Below are 19671 nucleotides of genomic sequence, written 5' to 3' on the forward strand. Positions count from 1 at the left end.
TACGGTCAGGGTTTGGGTGAGGGTTAGTTTAACGTTAGGGTAGAGGGTTTGGGGTTATATGCTTAGTTTAATGTCAAAACTGCTGGTTTCCAGACTGACCACAAAGAGTGGTCCACACGTTGACAAAAATGTCCATCACGAGCCAGCATGGACGTTTTTGTCAAACTATGTTTTTTTTTGCCCTGAACAACATAAAGAGCTATAGCCCCAAACGTTTGAGAACTCTTGCCGGACGAGGCCAATTAACTCATTCTTGGTGTTTGAAGCATTATGTTATACTTTAGCTATTGAGCTTGTAGGTCTGCTATTTTTGAAAAACCGTGAGAATGTGGCGCAAATCTTTGAATATATATTCTTTCAGAGCGAACGTTTTTTTTAAAACTCAAAACCTTGTTTCTGGAGGGTCCCTGCATGGAACAACATATTTTCAGATGGGGGTCAGAGGCCAAATACAGATAATTCTGGGGGTCCTTCACATGAAAAAGGTTGAGTTTCTTAGAAATTCTATTTTTTAAAACATTTTGTAGAATCGTCCTCTGGTCTAAAGTCCTGCCACAGACACAATTGTCCGTGTGTGTACCTATTGATGATCCATGCCTTTGACAATGTCATCATAGCGACATTTCTGTCTTACTCCAAATTAGTATTTGGATAAACATCAAATGAAATTCTGACACGTTGGCATGAGACCAGTTCTGACCAGTTCTACAGCACGCCCCTGCACATATAGAGAAACACGCGCACGCACACGCACACGCACACACACACACACACACACACACACACACACACACACACACACACACACACACACACACACACACACACACACACACACACACACACACACACACACACACACACACACCCACACACACACACACACACACACCACCCACCCACCCACCTCTGGTAGCTCAGGGGTGTTGAGAGCTTTATAGTTTATTGCTAAAGAAATCCTACACATATACTGTCTGTCTACACGTACTTTCAGTGAAGAGTTCAGTGGAACGGGGAGAAAAAGCAACACGTGTCATGCTTTGACACGTAAACGAGCACCAGCAACAGAAGAGGCATGTTTCTCCAGTACAAGAAAGATGAGATATAGAATTCCCTTTGACAACATTTCACCCATAGGGATTATACAGACGTTTTCCCCCTTGGTGTAATCAACATAAATAGGAGTCCAGCTTGGACGTTGATGGAAATGGAAAAAATTGTTTTCTCAACACGAGAAATAGAGCATTTTGCTAAAACACTGATCGAGCTCCTCCTTCATTATAACCAAATGTCCTCATATCAAACCAAAAATGCTGGTATTTATTAATAAAGGCTTGTCGAGAAGTGATGTGGCCGCTGTTGGCGTGCTATTCTTGTCTCTTCGCGTTATAAGCCAGGACAAACATCTTGACATGTAAAAAAAACCCCGAGACGACAAAAACCAACAACTGTTCTCCGAGTGCCCCAGAGAGTCTAATAATAACACAAAAATCCCACACGGGGGAATTAAGACATTCAAACATTCAGCACCACTCCGGCATTCAAGTTCCAAACCGTAGCCATGAAAGCGAACACATTCTGCCAGTTGAACGTATAATTATTCACCCTGACCGGCATATTAATATCAGTTTGAAGTGAATACTGAAAAGATATGTAAACGAAGGATCTAATATATGATCTATTATTTGATCTTCTTCATAAAAGCATGTATTGTATAATTTAATGCATTCCAAGTGCTGTAATGTGACTCAATGTCTGTCAACGTCTTAGGACACCTCGTTCAACTGATCAATTTCACTGCGAGTGTGAAAGAAAACTTTTAGCGATGTTGCCATTGCATTGGAAAGGAATCAAAAGGAATTCATGATTAGAGGTTTAGCGGATTTTCCTTCCCGATATATTTCCGATAACCCATAACTTAGCGTATTGGTCGGCACAGAGTATACCGAATCCGATACCAGTGTGTAATTTAACCCATTCTGAACGGGAACCCCTTTTGGTGTTAGCATCATGTTATGCTTTAGCTATTGAAAAATAGCAGATCTACAAGCTCATAGCGCGCCACCGAGTGCCTACGAGCTACGAGCCTACGAGCTTGTAGGTCTACTATTTTTTGAAAAATCGAAGAGCGACTGACATTTTTAGAATCTGATCTCAGGTCAGAATGGGTACATCAGACCAGTGTGTGTCCAGTGGAAACCTCGTATGAATCTGATCTCAGGTCAGAATGGGTTAAATCGTTTGAGAACCACGGATCTAGGAATAAATATAAATGCCATGAAGACGAAGGGCTCGTCTGAGGACGACCTTAGAGAGAATACCATCGTCTGATAAATGATGTGGTATTGGAAAGACACAAACTGTCATAACAACTCCAGTCATGATGGGTATTTGTGTTTAGCTTGTTGAAAGTCTCACTTTTCCAACCAAAACAATACATTTCCAAAACATTTGGAATTTCTTTCAATTTTCTTAAAATGTTGAGCCAGTAATTTCCATTAGGAGACTCAACTGGTCAGTTGAGTCTCCTACCGACTCAACGGAATGTGACGAAAACAAAAATTAAATCTCCCATGAATTCGATGGGGTGTGTATAATCGACAGAAAACAAGTCTTTTTTTTGGGGGGGGTGAACTACTCCTTTAACCCATTTTGGGGCGGGGGCCCCTTTTGGTGTTAGCATCATGTTATGCTTTAGCTATTGAAAAAAAGCAGATCTACAAGCTCGTAGCGCGCCACTCGGTGGCGCGCTACGAGCTTGTAGGTCTTAGAGCTTGTGGGTTTAGAATCTGATCTCGGGTCCGAATGAAAACTGTAGAAGACATTTTTAGAATCTGATCTCAAAATGGGTTAATGCCAAAGTAGGGAGTCCAGGCAGAGTCTCTATAAGGTGGTTTTTATGAGGAACAACGATGGGGAACAACAACAACAGGGTACACACTGACGCGACGTACCTTTGGGTATCCTGATCTTGACGTCCAGCTCGCGGTCCTCCAGGTGGTAACAGGCCACCTCCTGCAGCCGGGCGCGCTCCAGCTCAGACAGGCTCTGGATGGGAACGGGCTGCAGCCGCACGCTCTGACCCAACATGGTGGCCCACGTGTGGTCGCCCTGCGACACCGGAGAGAGAAGAGAAGAGAAGAGAAGAGAAGAGAAGAGAAGAGAAGAGAAGAGAAGAGAAGAGAGAGGGAGATGTATAAGAGCAGTTAGTTCTCAGTGTCACATTCTCTCTCTCCCCCTCAGTCTGTGGTGACTCCACCGTGGCCACTCCCACATTCATTTCCACCACGCTGCAGTCCCATTTACACACCTGTCTTCGACTCCCTCGTCAGCCCACCTGTGAACACTTTGCCAATCAACCTGCTCCTATAAAAGTGGACTCTTCACAAACTCTCATTGTCAGTTCATATAGCTTGATGTCATGGTTGCTTGTCTGTGGATTCCTGTTTTGACTACTTTGTCATTTTTAGCAATTGCCTGATTCCTGCCTACGACTCAGTGTAAGATCTGCCTTATTCTTTATTAAAAACTTAACTTCTATTCGTGTTTTGTTGTTACTCTGCACTTGGGTTCGACTCTGTCTACATCAGTGACACTCAGACTGTGGGTGTGATATGACTTTGGGGGGGCATAACATGATGCACCAAAAGGGGTTCCCGGTCCAAAATGGATTAATGTGAAACATTGTTCTCTCACTCAACGGTAAACAAACCAACGTACTGTAAGTGTATGTATATACACACTGGGGTGCCCTTGAGGGCAACTGCACATTTCTAAAGTGGCAACTGAATGACTTTCTGGCCAAATTGTCAAATATTGCACGAGAAAGAGGCAAACATTGTGGAAATAGCGGGATCTACAAATCTGATATATTTTCACAATATTATTTATCTGTGGAACTGAATAAATAATGCCTACAATTCCAGGTGCTTGGCAGGGTGGGGGGGGGGGGGGGTCCTCCTCAGTTCAAATATGATTATTTATGGGGGTCGCAAAACTGAGTGGTTTGGGAATATAAAGTACAGTAGAGCCTGACTGACGCGAGATCTATGGACGCAATCAATTCGCAGAGTCCTAGTCCCACTGATTATACCGATGCTTTGGTCGGACTCTTAAAAGGGACACCGCTCGTCCAACAGAACCAGACCCGTGTCATGTCAGAAGCAAAAGGTTCCTCCTTTACGAAAAACAGGACATACAAGTGACTGCGATCTGACTGCGAGGCCACACGCCACGTCATGCGTCGACTAGTGGAAACCAAAACGGAGCAGGCTTGAGATTGCGGTCGTCGTCGGCCTCACATTGCTTTTGAACTTCTCCTCTCTTCCCAAAGAAGAAGATGATGCCTGTATAGCTGTCATATTTCGGTTGAACAGCAAATAATAATAATCAGCGCATCGTGGCCAAAACCATGTGAAAGAATCCACCAGCCCCGGGAGAGAGATGTGGTGTGGGTCACATAAGGGTTGAGGTTCCTGCCCAACGTCATTGTTCTATACAGCGTTGGTTCTCAAAGAGAGTGTGTGTGTGTGTGTGTGTGTCTTTGTGTGTGTGTGTGTGTCCACACTGTTAACCACTGTTCAAAATAATATACTGTAGAGCCCGGGCCGATATATCAGTCATTATTTGACTCTTTTTTAAATATTATACAACATCGGTATCAGTATATTTAATGCAGCCAAAGTGTCCCAATATTTATTCACCACAGTATAGGCACTTTACGTCCCTATATACTTTTGAGCATGTCATTCTCGCTGGATCATTTCCAAACTAAATAAAACCAACGGCAGATCTACACGCGGAGCATTAAAAAAAAATCGTTTCCAATTTGCGTCTATATGGGACTCTCCAAAATTGAGACGATCCGGCATCCGACTCATACAATTTACAATTTAGGCATTTAGCAGACGCTCTTAATCCAGAGCGACATAATTCATAATTCCCGGGCATCTGACTCTTATGGACGGGAACCCGTTTTGGTGTTATGCTTTAACTATTTAAAAATAGCAGATCTACAAGCTCATAGCGCACGGTGGGTCTGCTATTTTTGAAAAATGTACATAGAAACATAGCCTTTTCAGAAAACTGTCATTTTCAAACAGACGTTTTTAGAATCTGATCTCAGGTCAGAATGGGTTAAATGAACCCTGATACTGTATATGTAATGTATTTGTGCTGGTGGTGGAGGCGGTTCGGGCTCAGAGGGACTGCCAGAGGTCATGGTCACGCATGATGATGAGGCCAAGTGACTGGAAGCAAAAGGATGCCGTGATCTCACCACGACCGGGAAGCTCTGACTGAGCAGGGGCAGTGATTGAGAAACACCCCCAGAGACAATCCCCCCCCCCCCCATAATGTCCCCTGTCAAACCACCGCCATTGAGCAAGGCCAACCCAATGACATCATCATCTATATACGGCGGGCTGACAGTAGAATATAGGTTGTTGCTCAAGTGAACAAGCGGGCGCATGTCCGTGGGTGGCGAACATGCGCGTGCACTGCGGTTATGGTCAGGTTAGGGTTTGGGTTTGAGGTATAGGTTGTCGTTGTCGGTGAAAGCGTATAAGGACACCGAACAAGCCACGAAAAAGTGAGTATGTATATAAGCCAGGTGAAACGGCTGATACGACAACGGCTCGCCACATCGCGTGACGCCCTCGTGCGACAAAGTACAAAACAAGGGCTTAAAGTGGTTGAAAATAAAGCCTTTTCTGTCATGCCATTGCTTCGCAAACTCCCTGAGAGTTATAGGGCCGATTTATACTCCTATTTTTGAGCCGAATAAAAGTCGGTTCGGCGCTGTAGAGCCTACAATTTGACGTCATTTGAGGTTCGGGGGGGAGGGCGGGTACCGTCCTAAAGTCGGCTCTTCGGTGCTACTGAAAATTTCTGACGAGCCGAAACCATTTCGGCACTACAGTGCCGAAATAGCGGTAAAATAGGAGTATGAATCGGCCCTTAGAGTGACAACGGAGTCATATAAACGCTGTCGCGCTATCAGAGGAATGGACTGGAGAATGTAAAACAATGGGATGGCTACTGCCACGAAGTAAATGTACCATTCATCCAACTGCCTTCATTAAGTTAAGTATGCTTAATATAGAGAATTTACAACCTCCAACCGTTCAAACCTCCAGGTCCGGGATAAGAGAGTATCGTTGAAAATGTCAAATACCCAAAAAACATTTTCTTTAACGCCGAAGAGCCGTTTTAGAACACTCTTAATTGTCTTAAACTGACACCTAGTATAGCGTTGTTTCCTGACGGGACAAAGTGTTCCGATCGTCGACGCAAGAGTGACTCGACTACATAACAAACTGTACTGTGTGACATGAGCACATGCTGTTCTCCATTACTCGTTACAAACACACACACTGTAAAAGCGCACAAACGCGCGCACGCACGCACACACGCACACACGCACTCACACACTCACACACTCACGCGCACACACACACCAGAAATGTACACAAAAGTAAAACAAGACGGGGTCTAATTATGCCAAGACTTCCATGTGGATCTTGGCCTTCTTGTGGCTGTATATCGGACCGGTCTATGGTGGCTGCATTACGTCATCTCCGTATTTGGGCAAGGTTTCTGTCAGCCTCCATCGACCGACGTCGACATCCATTATTATTATAGAATTAAAGTAAAAAAAAAAGAAGAAGAAGCGAGAAATATGAAACGTATATGGTATACGTGAAATGAAATACAGGGACTTATTTCCTTGGCCTATATACTGGCAGCGCAACATGTGGTACTGATCGGTCCAGTGGTTTGTTTCCGATTAGCACCGGACGGACGGACGGACAGACCCCCTTCTAGATCACTGTTTCCCAAACAGTGGGTCGGGACCCATGTTTGGGTCGCGGACCAATTTGAATGGGTCGTGAGTAAATATCCCCCTATTTGTGTCTTCCATTAACCCATTCTGACCTGAGATCAGATTCTAAAAATGTCTTCTACATCCAGTTTTCTGAAAAAGCTATGTTTCTATGTCAGTCGTTCTTCGATTTTTCAGATGAGAATTAAATGTTTGTGTAAGACGAAAATCTGCACTAATAGCTCAATATAGGAGGGGATAGTTCCCCTAAAAAAAAGGAAATAAAACTTTAACTTTTCATCAATTCATTGAATTCCAATACATTTCAAAAGTGTTTCATGAATCAAAAAATTAATAAATCAAATAATTTCCACTTTAACCCATTTTGGGTTGGGAATCCCTTTAGGTGTTTTAAGCATTATGTTATACTTTAGCTATTGAAAAATAGCAGATCTACAAGCTCATAGAGTGCTGTGAACTTGTAGGTCTGCTATTTTTGGGAAAAATCGTGAAAATGTGGCGCAAATCTTTGAATATTTATATTCTTTCAATATAACTCAAATCTTTGCTTCTGGGGGGTACCTGGAACAACATATTTTCAGATGGGGGTCGGCAGCCAATTACATATATCTTTGGGGGTCCTTGACATGAAAATCTTTGAGAACGACTGACATAGAAACGTGGGTTTTGCTGATTTATTCATTCATTTTTTTTAAATTTTCGATGTCAGGCCTAAATGGGTTAACTAAAATTTAAATTCAATTCAATTCAATTTTATTATAGTGTCAAATCACAACAAGTTGTCTCAAGACACTTTAGAACCAACAAAGATCCACCCAGAGCAAGCAATATTGCGACAATAGTAACGGAAAACTCCCCTTTAGGAAGGAACGTCAGGCAGAACCCGACTCTAGGGTGGGCGGCCATCTGCCTCGACCGTGTCACTTCTTAAGTGTTTAAGAAGTGTTTAAGAAGTGAAATTAGCTGAAAATCAACACTGCTCCCCTGTGCCAATGTTGGCACCCGTGCCTCTAAGGTTGCCTACCCCTATAGTGCAACTTGGGATGAGCTATATTGGGCAGGACGTAAAACAAATGAAGACAGCCCACATTAACAGACACACTGTAAACTGCTCAGCCTTGACATAATTATTGCGAACGCAATGAGCACTAACTATGAGACCTAGCAGAACATGTCTGTGTGTGTGTGTGTGTCACGCTGTAACACCACCCGCCCGCCACCAGAGGGCGCAGCTGTATCACACACAAAAAACACACACGCACTTGCACACACACAAAAACTTAAAAAGAAAAAACGTACAAAGAAACTTTAAAAAAAAACGTAAAACATTTTTTTTTTTAAGAAAACGTACAAAAACACACACTCACGCACACATACACACACTAAAAAAAAAGTAACTTAAAAAATATATCTTAAAAATTTACGAGCTGCGTTCGCTTCCCGAGTTCGCGCGTCTTACTTGAGGACAATGTGGTGTTTTATGGGTACGGCAGGCCGAGGGCATTGTTTTATGTCTGCTGTCGTCTTAATGGTTCCTGGTTGAGTCGCCGGGCAGATTAAACCTACACACACACAAGATGGAGGGATGAAGTGAGGAATGTAATGAACGGTGGAAATGAGAAGGAGAAAAGAAACAGACTTTGAATTTATGAATAGAATAATGAAAGAGGGTGGAGAGAGAGAGAGGATTATGGTGTGATTATTGAGAGAGAGAGAGAGAGAGAGAGAGAGAGAGAGAGAGAGAGAGAGAGAGAGAGAGAGAGAGAGACTATTGATAGACTGGAAGGAGGAGACCTCAGGTCAACATCAAAACACTGGAGGTCCAATAACAGCAACCCCTGCAACCATTCACGGAGGAATGTGTGTTTGTGCGTACATGCGTGCGTGTGTGTGTGTGTGTGTGTGTGTGTGTGCGTGTGCGGCTGTGCGCATATGTGTGTGTGTGCGTTCGTTCGTGAGCCTGGGTATATGCCGGTAATATCACTGTAGTAGACGTGTGTATGTGCGCGCACGTGCATCTCTGTGTGTATTCCGTGCATGCATGCACGCACAAGTAGTATGTGTGTGTTCATGCATGTAGCCTGTGTGTGTGTGTGTGTGTGTGTGTGTGTGTGTGTGTGTGTGTGTGTGTGTGTGTGTGTGTGAGAGTGTGTGTGTGTGTGTGTGTGTGTGTGCTCGTTTGAAAAACTGGAAGCATTAAGTAAGTTCAAAGATTAAGCCTGGAGAACATTGCAACACAGCTACTAATTCAGAACAGTTCCTACTTTAAAGGTTTCCATGTGTGTGTGTGTGTGTGTGTGTGTGTGTGTGTGTGTGTGTGTGTGTGTGTGTGTGTGTGTGTGTGTGTGTGTGTGTGTGTGCACGCGTGCGCATGTGCATGCATTTTTATCCGTGTATACACAAAAGTAAATCACCCTCCGTTTTGGGGAATGATTGATGAAAACAACTCGTATAAATAATCTAAAATGATTGGAAAACAGGATAGGTATACAACGTCGAAACTGTGAGTGTGTGCCTATGTGTCGGCGTGCCTGGGCTGGTGACATCAGAGCAGAGCTTGATCAGCGAGAGAGAGAGAGAGAGAGAGAGAGAGAGAGAGAGAGAGAGAGAGAGAGAGAGTGAGAGTGAGAGTGAGAGAGAGAGTGTGTGGCCATAGAGAGGGAGAGAGAGAGAGAGAGAGGGTTAAGGAGAGGGATATTGTGCTTGTTATTGTGCCGATTATTGCGCTGGAAATCTGGGAACCCATCAGCAAAAAAAAAGTTTATTTTTCTCGGAATCTGTTCCGCTTGTTTGTTGTATAAGTGAAACACTGTGCTGCTCTGGCTCCGTTTGTTTTAAGTCACACTTGGCAATTCTCAGACTGGATTTAACACGTTGAGTCATGGAGGTGCTTAGTTGTAATACGGCGTGCGTGTGTGCGCGCGCACACACACACACACACACACACACACACACACACACACACACACACACACGCTGCCTTTGTTTTCAACCTTGACTTTTCAACCGCAGGGCGGCAGGCCGTTATTAATGCGAAAACGTTATCCACGGCGGATTTATCCGACCCATACATAATATGTAGGTCGGACTGGGATTTATATTATAAATCCCAGTTGAAAACACTATCACTATTCGAATTAATGGCTTAAGTTGACACTTAAAGATAAACGAACGGGCTTTGCTCTGAAACCCTTCTTGGCTGATAAAGGAGACAGCTATATAGGAAAACCTCACGCAACGGGCATGTGAAAACATTTCCCCCCCCGCGGATACTGTTCAGCCTCGCAAGACTATACTGTCCGTATAACGAGGCGGTTGGCTTTGTCGGGGCTTCGTGATGAAGTTGCTGCATTTGAGGTGTGTGTGTGTGTGTGTGTATGTGTGTGTGTGTGTGTGTGTGCGTGCGTGCGTTTGTGATGTGCACTTCCACGGCGATTAGAATGAACATGACCTCATGCTACGGTTAACCGAGAATAAGCGCAAACACTACAAGTGAAATCACAACCGTAGTTTGCGTGCGTGTGCGCGCGTGCGTGCGTGTGACTGCGTTGTGTGTGATTTCCTCTGTCTTCACACTAGATTAGACGTTAGCCAACACAGTGCTACATAGTGTGATTGCATTAAATGACTGTGGCCTTTCCACAAAACCCCGACTAGACAAACATCCTATATGGAAACAGAACGCTAAAAATGCGCTGACCGCTGCGCTCTGTGCTCGACGTCTGATGACAGGCTGTGTCCTCTGATGATATGTTCCCAAGCCTGGGAAATTACATTTACTATACAGTATAGAATGAGTAGATGTGAATTGTAATGTAAATTAAAGGCATACTGTGTTTTAGAATAGCCAATTCTGTCTGCCACGGTTGGTCTAAATTTAATTTCAATTCAAAGGGGGGCTTCGTTGGGCGTGACAACATTTACTGTACATTGCGAAAGCAAAAGTGGAACAAAACGGACGATCCAAAATAACAACTGTACTTATTGTATACATGTACGACTACCTAAAAAAACGAATGAAGAAATGTTGCAACGTACTAGGAAAATAGCTTCAAGAACATAAGAATTGTCCGTTTGCCGTCAGGTATATATATATATATATATACACATACTGTACATGAGTTTAGCTTGGGATAAACTTTTGAAACAGATGGCATTAGTATTTCAGCGTTTTTCGTCCACTTGGTCTCTCTCTCTCTCTCTCTCTCTGCCTTAAGGTCTTCAGTGTGACGAATGAAGGAAATAAAACACGGAATATTAGTGATTCATCTACTGTATTCATTGATGTCTCATTCATACAGGTTGATGCTTTTGTCCTCGGTGAAAGGTCGACCTTGTTTGGAGAAAAATAAAAGCATGTTGCCTTATCACTGTGAAATGTTCACATTCTGTGTGAATGTATAACCATGAGTCATGACACACACCCACTCAGCGCGCACACACACACACACAAAGCAGATAGACCCTGACGAAGACCTTTTGGTCGAAACGCGTAGGTCTTGTTATTTATTTGCCTTGCTCATCATCAAATAAACTATATGATTTTTCACCAAAGACGGAGTGCCTTGGACTCTTTTTCTTTTCAAGTCTGCAACGTACACTTTGACAAGCAGTACAACTTGGAGGAAGGATATACTTTTTGTCTATTATGGTTTTACCGGTATCTGTCACGATGTGGTTCTGGAGGTGTAGGACTCGGGTGCAGAATGAACCAGGCAGAGGAGTGGTTTTAACGCTTACGTGAAACAACTTGGAAATACGTAACTAGGACATATAGGACTTGGAATAACTAACTAGGGAAACACAAGGAACTGACCACATCATTCACGACGACGAACTGACAAGGAACTGAAGACACTGTGGCATATAAATAGACAAGGCTAACTATACACACAGGTGAACTGAAACACACAATCAACACTGGGATAGGCTAACGGGCAACAGGACACAGGTGGCTGTGGGTTACACTAATACAGGGAGGTGAGACAATTAAGGCAGGAGACAGAAAACAAGGCAGACAGGAAATCACAGAACACTACTACAAAATAAGGTACAGAACACAAACACAGACAAAGGTCAGAGGAGCGTACCATGACAGTATCAACAAATAAGAGCCACTAACAGATCCCTGCAAAGCGCTTCCATTCCTCTATTTCTCTCACAGACACAAAGCACGTTGCGACTGGAACAACATATTTTGAGTTAGGGGGGGGGGGGGGGGGTCAGCGGCCAAATACATCATCGTAATTTTCCTTGACATGAAAAGGTTTTTTACAACCACCGCTTTTTTTCTTTCTTCTCTCCAGAAAACTGGTTTAACAGACATTCTGTATAGAACGAGCCTCAGCAGGGTCTTAATGGGTTAAGTATCAGGACACAGCCTCAGGTTCGAAGGTGGTGGGAGGTCATACTCCCACAGAAATGCGCCCCGAGAAATGCGAGTATAATCGAGTCACCCATTAATAGTGTGCCGTCATGTGACAACGCTGTGCTTTGATCTGCGGGGGATAATCGCGTCACACATGGATGGACGTGTCACACCTTTTGATCCGAGAGGTGTGATATAAGCGTGATGTCTCTGAGCTCTGAGAGGTGGTTGCAGCGCAGCGCCGGCCCAGCCATCATCAGGCAGAGTATAGGCGGTTGCCTAGGCGGGCGCCGGACGCGCACACAAAGTAATAATAATTGTAATATTCAGGGGACTCTAAATAAACACACTTGGAGAGCATTCAAACACAGGTCTTTACTTGGTGACTCTCAAAGCAGAACTGAACACACACGACAGCACACTCAGAGGCTACAACAGGCTGCAGGGGATCTGGCTAATCAGCACAGGTGGAAATAATGTTCTCAATCAGTGGCATGATCTTTCACCTAGAAGACACTCTATTACAATAATCTTGCTCTTTTTTCATGGAGAAACCCTACTTTTTGAGTTATAGGCCCAGGGGGTGGTGGGCAGCATTTTTTTTCTCCCCCCAGGGGGCCATAAATGACTTTATAACCCATTTAGGGCCTGACGTCGAAATAATAAAAAAATAAGTCTTCTGAAAGAATATATATTCAAAGATTTGTGCCGCAATTTTCACGATTCTTTCAAAAATAGCAGACCTACAAGCTCGTAGCGCGCCACTTCGGTGGCGCGCTATGAGCTTGTAGATCTGCTATTTTTCAATAGCTAAAGTGAAGGGACTTATTGAATTGAAACTTGAAACACACTGTGGTGAAATTTGTTACAGGCTATATGGTTAAAACATGAATGAATTTGATAAGACACGACAGACTAATTTACAATAGTGACCCATGGCAGACTGTTACACTGTTACATTATCAACACTATATGGAATGCAGACTCAAATGGTACATACATAATTAATAACTAATTGGAGTCGGGTTAAATTAATTTCCCTAAAGACCATTAACATAAAGCTGCCTTTTTAAGACGTCGATTTCTTTTGCGGGGTCATTTTGTTTTTCTTTGAGGACTCTGAGGACCAGATTGAGATTGAGATGCTCAAAAGGGGCCGGTTTCCGGTATGTTTGCCCATGTGTGAGTTATGTGATTAAAAAGTGTATACCCGGTACATTATAGACGATGAATTTGTCACATGTTTCGTTCAAAAACGTGCGTGCAATGACGAGACGTCCGAGACGGTATACAGTATAACCGGATGTTAAAGGGACACTTCACCCTTTTTGCAAAAAAATATATGTTAATGACGTTTTGAAGCTTTAGATCACTTTCCTGGGGGTATTTATGTGTGTAATATGTGGTTTTAGATATTTTAGATTGTAGCAGTGAGCCTGTTGTCTCTGATGTCATGGAAACTGGTCTCACTACCTTCCTGGACTACAATTCCCATAATTCTTTGGTGCACTGCTCCTCCTTGTGGATAGGGGGGAGAGCTGTCTTACTGAGACAACATGTAGTCCAGTTTAATATAATAACCTCAATCTTTCTCTGAGTGTCAGTTGGTGGAAATGTCATAGATTATACTGAATTGCAATAGTTTAGAATGACTTCATCAATTACAATTTAAGTTGTGTTTTTTTTAATCTAGTGAGTTACAGAGTATAAAAGATCAGATTAGGGGGTGGCATGAACGCCGTAAGCGCGTGACATCATCATCAAACCCAGGAAGTTGCGCAGGAACGCCTACTGAGTGGCAAAAAAACTACTTTCTGGCCTTGACAGGCCCATACATGCCAAACAGAAAAGTCCAATATGATTGCATTAAACAACGTTAAACAATGTTAAACTCACTTTGCCTGTTGCTTTGCCACTCGACGTGCCATTCACTTTAAGCATGCTTAAAGGTAGAGTAAGTGATTTCACTCAAAAAACCTTAGGTTTCGTTTTTGGCTGTGGGACCTAAGCCTTCGTCCAATCAGGATAGAGAGTCAAAAACGAAACCCAAGGTTTTTTGACCCCCAGGGGTTAACTTGGGGACAGGGAGGAACTCCTTATATGGTCAGCACACTCTATAGTAGAGAGGATTAATCACAACAAAACAAAGAAATAAGTGATATTTGAATTAAGTGAAATCTCTGAATATACCTTTAAAAGCATACCCTCTATAGTCAACAGACGGACAATGAGGTAAGAGGTCACGTATAGATAGAGAAAAACACATGTTAGAAAGTAACTAAGGACACCAGATAAGCATTAATCCCATCAACTGTGTCTACTCTACACAACAGATGATAAAACAAGAGGATAAAACAACGGATGATAAAACAAATGACGACAGCTCATCGAGTCTTGAGCCAAGCCTTATCTGTGGCCTATATAAATACAAGTATAAGTACAGGTCTATACAGTAAGACACACGCGCACATTATGAAGTAGATTCCAAAAAGTTTACTCGGGTACTATACTTGAGTACAATTTTGAGGTACTTTTACTTGGCTTAATACTGGAGTATTTCCAATTTTCAATACTTTTACTTCTACTCCACTACATCTCAGGGCTTTTCTTCTTTTTTTTTTTTTTTACTGAACATCAATTATTTGAAAACTATAGGGGGGGGGGGGGGGGGGGGGGGGTTTGAGTCACGGTGCTTTAGACACATTTTAAGTGTGCGTGCAAGTTCACCATGGGTGAACATTTTGGACATCAATCAATAGGTAGGAAGTGCGTGGTCGACCCCACTTGGCAGGCGTGTCACTCGCAGTTTATACTCTCCGACGTATAAGTCAAATGAACTGTGCACGCAGGAAAACCTGCAGTGTTGAGTTTTACGGCAATTTCGTTTTTGAATAAAAACATTTTTTTTTGTCTTATTTTTAGTAATCCGAAACATTTTAGTTTTTAGTTTAGTTTCGGTTGACTTGAAAATTGTCAGTATGTTTAGTCTTGACTTAGTTTTTGTCATCATAGCTTTAGCTTTTATGAACCCCTTTTGGTGTTAGCATCATGTTATGCTTTAGCTATTGAAAAATAGCAGATCTACAAGCTCATAGCGCGCCACCGAGTGGCGCGCTATGACCTTGTAGGTCTGCTATTTTTGAAAAGTCGTGAAAATGCGGCACAAATCTTTGAATATATTCTTTCAGAAGACTTTTTTTAAATTATTTCGACGTCAGGCCTAAATGGGTTAAAGTCATTATGCCCCCCCCCCCGGGGGAAAGAATGCAGCCCACCTCTGGGCCTAACTCAAAAAGTAGGGTTTTTCCGAAAAAAGACATATAGAAACATGGCTTTTTTCAGAAAACTGTCAGGATTTAGAAGACATTTTATAGAATCGTTCCCAGGTCAAAATGGGTTGAAAAAAAGGTAGCCGACGACCATTTTTCGTTCTTAGTTCTAGTCGACACAATCAACACTGCACTTCTCCCAACCTGAAAGAAATCATAACTGACACCTCGACAAGTTGGCTACAACACTGATGGATGTGACCCTATATCCAAACCGCCCTATTCTCTCTCTCTCTCTCTCCTCACCGCCCTATTCTCTCTCTCCCTCCATCTTCCCTGTCTGAAGGTTAGTAGGTTACCGGTCAGTATACCGGAACTGAGACAATTCACAACACATGAAGAGAAACCACACAGGAAGACAAGGGCAAAGGACGCACGCACGCACACACACGCACACACACGTGAAACGATGTTACATACTCTCACACAGTAAACATCGGTGGAACGTGCAGTGTATTCAACCGGGAGACTAGTATAGCTATAGCTGTATGCGAAGCACATTTTCCTAAATGTACCCCAAATTTCAAGAAATATTATGTCCCCAAAAATCTCCTAAAATGTACTTACTTATACTGTATATCTGTGGTTAACTCGTTTAAAAACCCAAGAAAGCATCTCGGTAAGTTTTAAACTATTTTTTTTTTGAAATATTGAAAGTGTAAGAACAACTTATTTAGAAGGCGTGTGGAATCGAGCCTCAGGTCCCATAAATATACAAGTAGATTAAAATGTGTCGTTCGCTCGGATGCACAAAGTTGTTTCGATATACAACAACGTCGATTTAAAAAAAAAAAACATGTTTTATGAGTTATTGCTCTTAAAAATAGGCGATCTACAAGCTCACTGTGAGCTCGTAGAGACAGCGTGCGGTAGACTATTATTGGTAAAAGAAGAGATTTGATGAAAAACAAGAATACAGCCTTGGGGACTACGGTCAACTAAGTATATAGTACATTATACACAGCTACAGTATATACTGCAGGCAGGGTTTAAGTGGTAGTACAGGACATTGAATATATAACGATGCATGACAAATGTTTGGCAGGAGAAATTCCCATATTCTGTGCGCGCACGTGCGCCTGTACGTATGTGTATATATACGTTTTATTTCTAAACGGCAATGTGTGTATCCATGTGCGTGCGCGTGTGCGTGCGTGCGTGCATGCGTGTGCAGTGATGGAAGTCTTACGTGTTTTACTTAAGTAAAAGTATCAATACAATGCAACGTAGTTGCCTGGTATATACATTGCATCAGAACATACTTAAAGTGTGAAAAGTAAAAGTGTACTCGTTGTGTAGAATGTCCTATTTTACATGTTCGGCTTCTGAGCTTTTGTTTTTAAATGGACAAAATATACACATAAAGTGGTTAGTGTGTTTGTAATAATAATCAAAATCTTAAAAAAAAAAAAAAAAGTTACTTTTTCATTTAATGAAGTACAATACAGTACGTTCCTCTGAGCTGTAGCGGAGTAAAAAAGTATTGAGAATTGTAAATACTGAAGAGAGTAAAAAAAAAAAGTGTGCGCGTGCGTGTGTGTGTGTGTGTGTGTGTGTGTGTGTGTGTGTGTGTGTGTGTGCGCGCGCGCGCGTGCGTGTGTGTGTGTGTGTCTCTCTCTCTGTGCCATGGTGAGTGATGTGATTATGGTTACTCATGAAGAAATGCACTGATAGCTAACAGATGCCCCCCTGCCTCTCTCTCTCTCTCTCCCTCTCCTTTGTCTCTCAGCATCTGCCATATCTTTCCGTCTCCAGGGAGATATCCTATATGTCTAAATGTATACACACATGTGTGTGTGTGTGCTCTCCGTGCGTATAAAGCAGCCCCCGGGCCTTTCGTCGAATTCCAGAAAACTATTACACAGAGATTAATAGTGCTACTTAAAGAGCACAATTTGCACAGGTCAGGTTGAGCAGAGAATCGATTTGCCCTCAAGTCTTTCGTTTCTGTTTCTTGCCCTCTCCAATGTGTGTGTGATGCACACACACACACACACACACACACACACACACACACACACACACACACACACACACACACACACACACACACACACACACACACACACACACATGCTAGTCATCACAGAAAATTTGCTTTGTGAATCTAGTATAATAGAATTTGAGTGACATGCCTTGTGGGGACTATTTCCCCGCAGGTACTCACACAAGACAAAAATGGTGGTTTTATCTTTAAAAAAAACAATTTGTGGAGTTATAATAGGCTTATACAGTTTTCAACCCCGAATGTTTGAGAATTACTGAATTATAGAAATCGGCCTCATGGGTTAAATCTAAATTGTTGTCCTCACAGGTACAGTAACACAAACACATGCGTGTGTGCGTGTCTGCGTGCGTGTCTGTGTGCGTGCGTTTCTAATCCACCTATCCACACTTCCCCCCTCATTTGATTTTCCGGCCAACATGGCTGCCTAAGGTGGAACGTTGTGCATTTCTCTTGTTGTCAGAAAACTCACGAGATCCCATGAGGCTAATCCACTGCTACACTGCTGGACCTTTTGGACTACTAATACTAATCATCAACAAACCATCATCATTCCCCTGGTGGCCTGGATTCAAACCTCCAATCTGGCCAGGAAACTGTCTCCTTCACTCACGCTGCATGAACGCATACAGACGCACACACACAGTCTCTCTCTCTCTCACACACACACACACACACACACACACACACACTGGAGGATGAGTTAGATTTAGGAGTAAGGAATATAAGGCATGCACGCGCACACACACGGTAGCAGTGAGGCGAACCTGGCGCTAATTCAGAGTGTTCATTCTTACGTCAAACAGACGTCAGAGGTGACTACACTGATATCTTCACCTGCGCACAGATTTCACAAAGCGCGTGTGTGTCTGTGTGTGTGCGTGCGTGCATGCGTGTTGGTCTTATTATTCATTTATAAAAGGGATATTATGCTTTATGGTTCACCGAGACCAGCAGGTGACCATGACGAAGACCAGAGTGGACGTCTCTAAACGTATATAGTCACACATCTGCGTTCAGAAGTGATGTTGTGTAGCCAACGGATGCCGAGGCCATCAAAACCAACACGTGTGACTGTGGCCCGATTCTACAAGATGTATTTTAACCCATTCTGACCCGAGATCAGATTCTAGAAATGTCTTCTACATCCTGACAGTTTTCCCATTCTGACCTGAGATCAGATTCTAAAAATGTCTTCTACATCCAGCAGACCTACAAGCTCGTAGCGCGCCAAATTCGACAGACACGTTCCACACCCCTACGGGGAGTGCAGTCAGTGCCAAGGGGCCAGCTATGCACTCCAATGTTGAAGCGCTGGGCCCTAGTGGTAAGAGGAAGGACTGCAGGCGGACCGTTGATTCTTGACGAGGAAACCCCGTGCAACCGAGCGCCCAATGTAAAGCCCAGGTGCACTCTGGGTGCACTTCCGCATTTGGACACCAAAATTTGGTGTCCAAATGCGGAAGTGAAATGCTGAATCAGCGAAAAGACGGTACTTCCGGCAGCCTTCCGGGTGCTTCAAAACGCCACTGAGCAACTTCCACTGACATGAATAGCGGAGGGGGCGGAGCTTCGCGCTAGTTTAGTCTCTATCCTTTTAATACTCTATGGTCAGTGCCCGTGGCGTCGGGTCCGTCGGATAGCCGGTTGTCCGGAACCAGCACAAAAGACGGTTTCTCTGGAGTCTGGACCTGTTCAAACCCCATATATCTCCATACATGGATGGAGCTGGCCTGTTCTGACATCACAACACTCCATATTATTTGGCCATGCCGGACACAGAACTCCATATATATAGGAATAAAAGGGGACACGGAGAGACAGAGACAGAAATCTCCATATATGGGCAAATACAAGCGATATATAGGGATCCAACAGGAAGCACACGCACATCTCCAGAAATTCTATACAGGTGCTGGTCAAAGATATATATATACAGTACGTACGACGAAAAGGAAGGGACGTCCGGACGCACACCGTTTCTCTGCTCCCGGGAAATTTGTTTTTATTGGTACAACGTTTCGACCCTTGTGGGTCTTCGTCGGGTATAAGAGTACAAAACATCAAGAGGTGTGTTATATACAGTAACGTATACTGTACGTATAGGGACACAGACAGATGGGTG

At 43.2% G+C, this 19671-nt stretch overlaps 2 protein-coding genes across 4 annotated transcripts in view; one reads left to right on the forward strand and one right to left on the reverse strand.

Annotated features, from left to right (window-relative positions):
• Positions 1 to 19671, forward strand: part of LOC308335568 (acetylcholine receptor subunit delta-like) — a 301797-nt gene that overhangs the window by 188079 nt on the left and 94047 nt on the right. The gene's annotated exons all lie outside the window — the stretch shown is intronic.
• arhgap36 (Rho GTPase activating protein 36) overlaps positions 1 to 19671 on the reverse strand; it is a 94516-nt gene that overhangs the window by 30404 nt on the left and 44441 nt on the right. For all 3 annotated transcript variants that reach the window (XM_080792636.1, XM_080792635.1, XM_080792637.1), the window contains exon 2: positions 2955 to 3111. In XM_080792636.1, coding sequence (XP_080648762.1) covers positions 2955 to 3111 — 157 coding nt within the window. The remainder of the gene's footprint in view (positions 1 to 2954; positions 3112 to 19671) is intronic.

The sequence above is a fragment of the Protomyctophum bolini genome (genome assembly GCF_963924005.1).
Source record: "Protomyctophum bolini genome assembly, chromosome: 20".
Lineage (NCBI taxonomy): Eukaryota > Metazoa > Chordata > Actinopteri > Myctophiformes > Myctophidae > Protomyctophum > Protomyctophum bolini.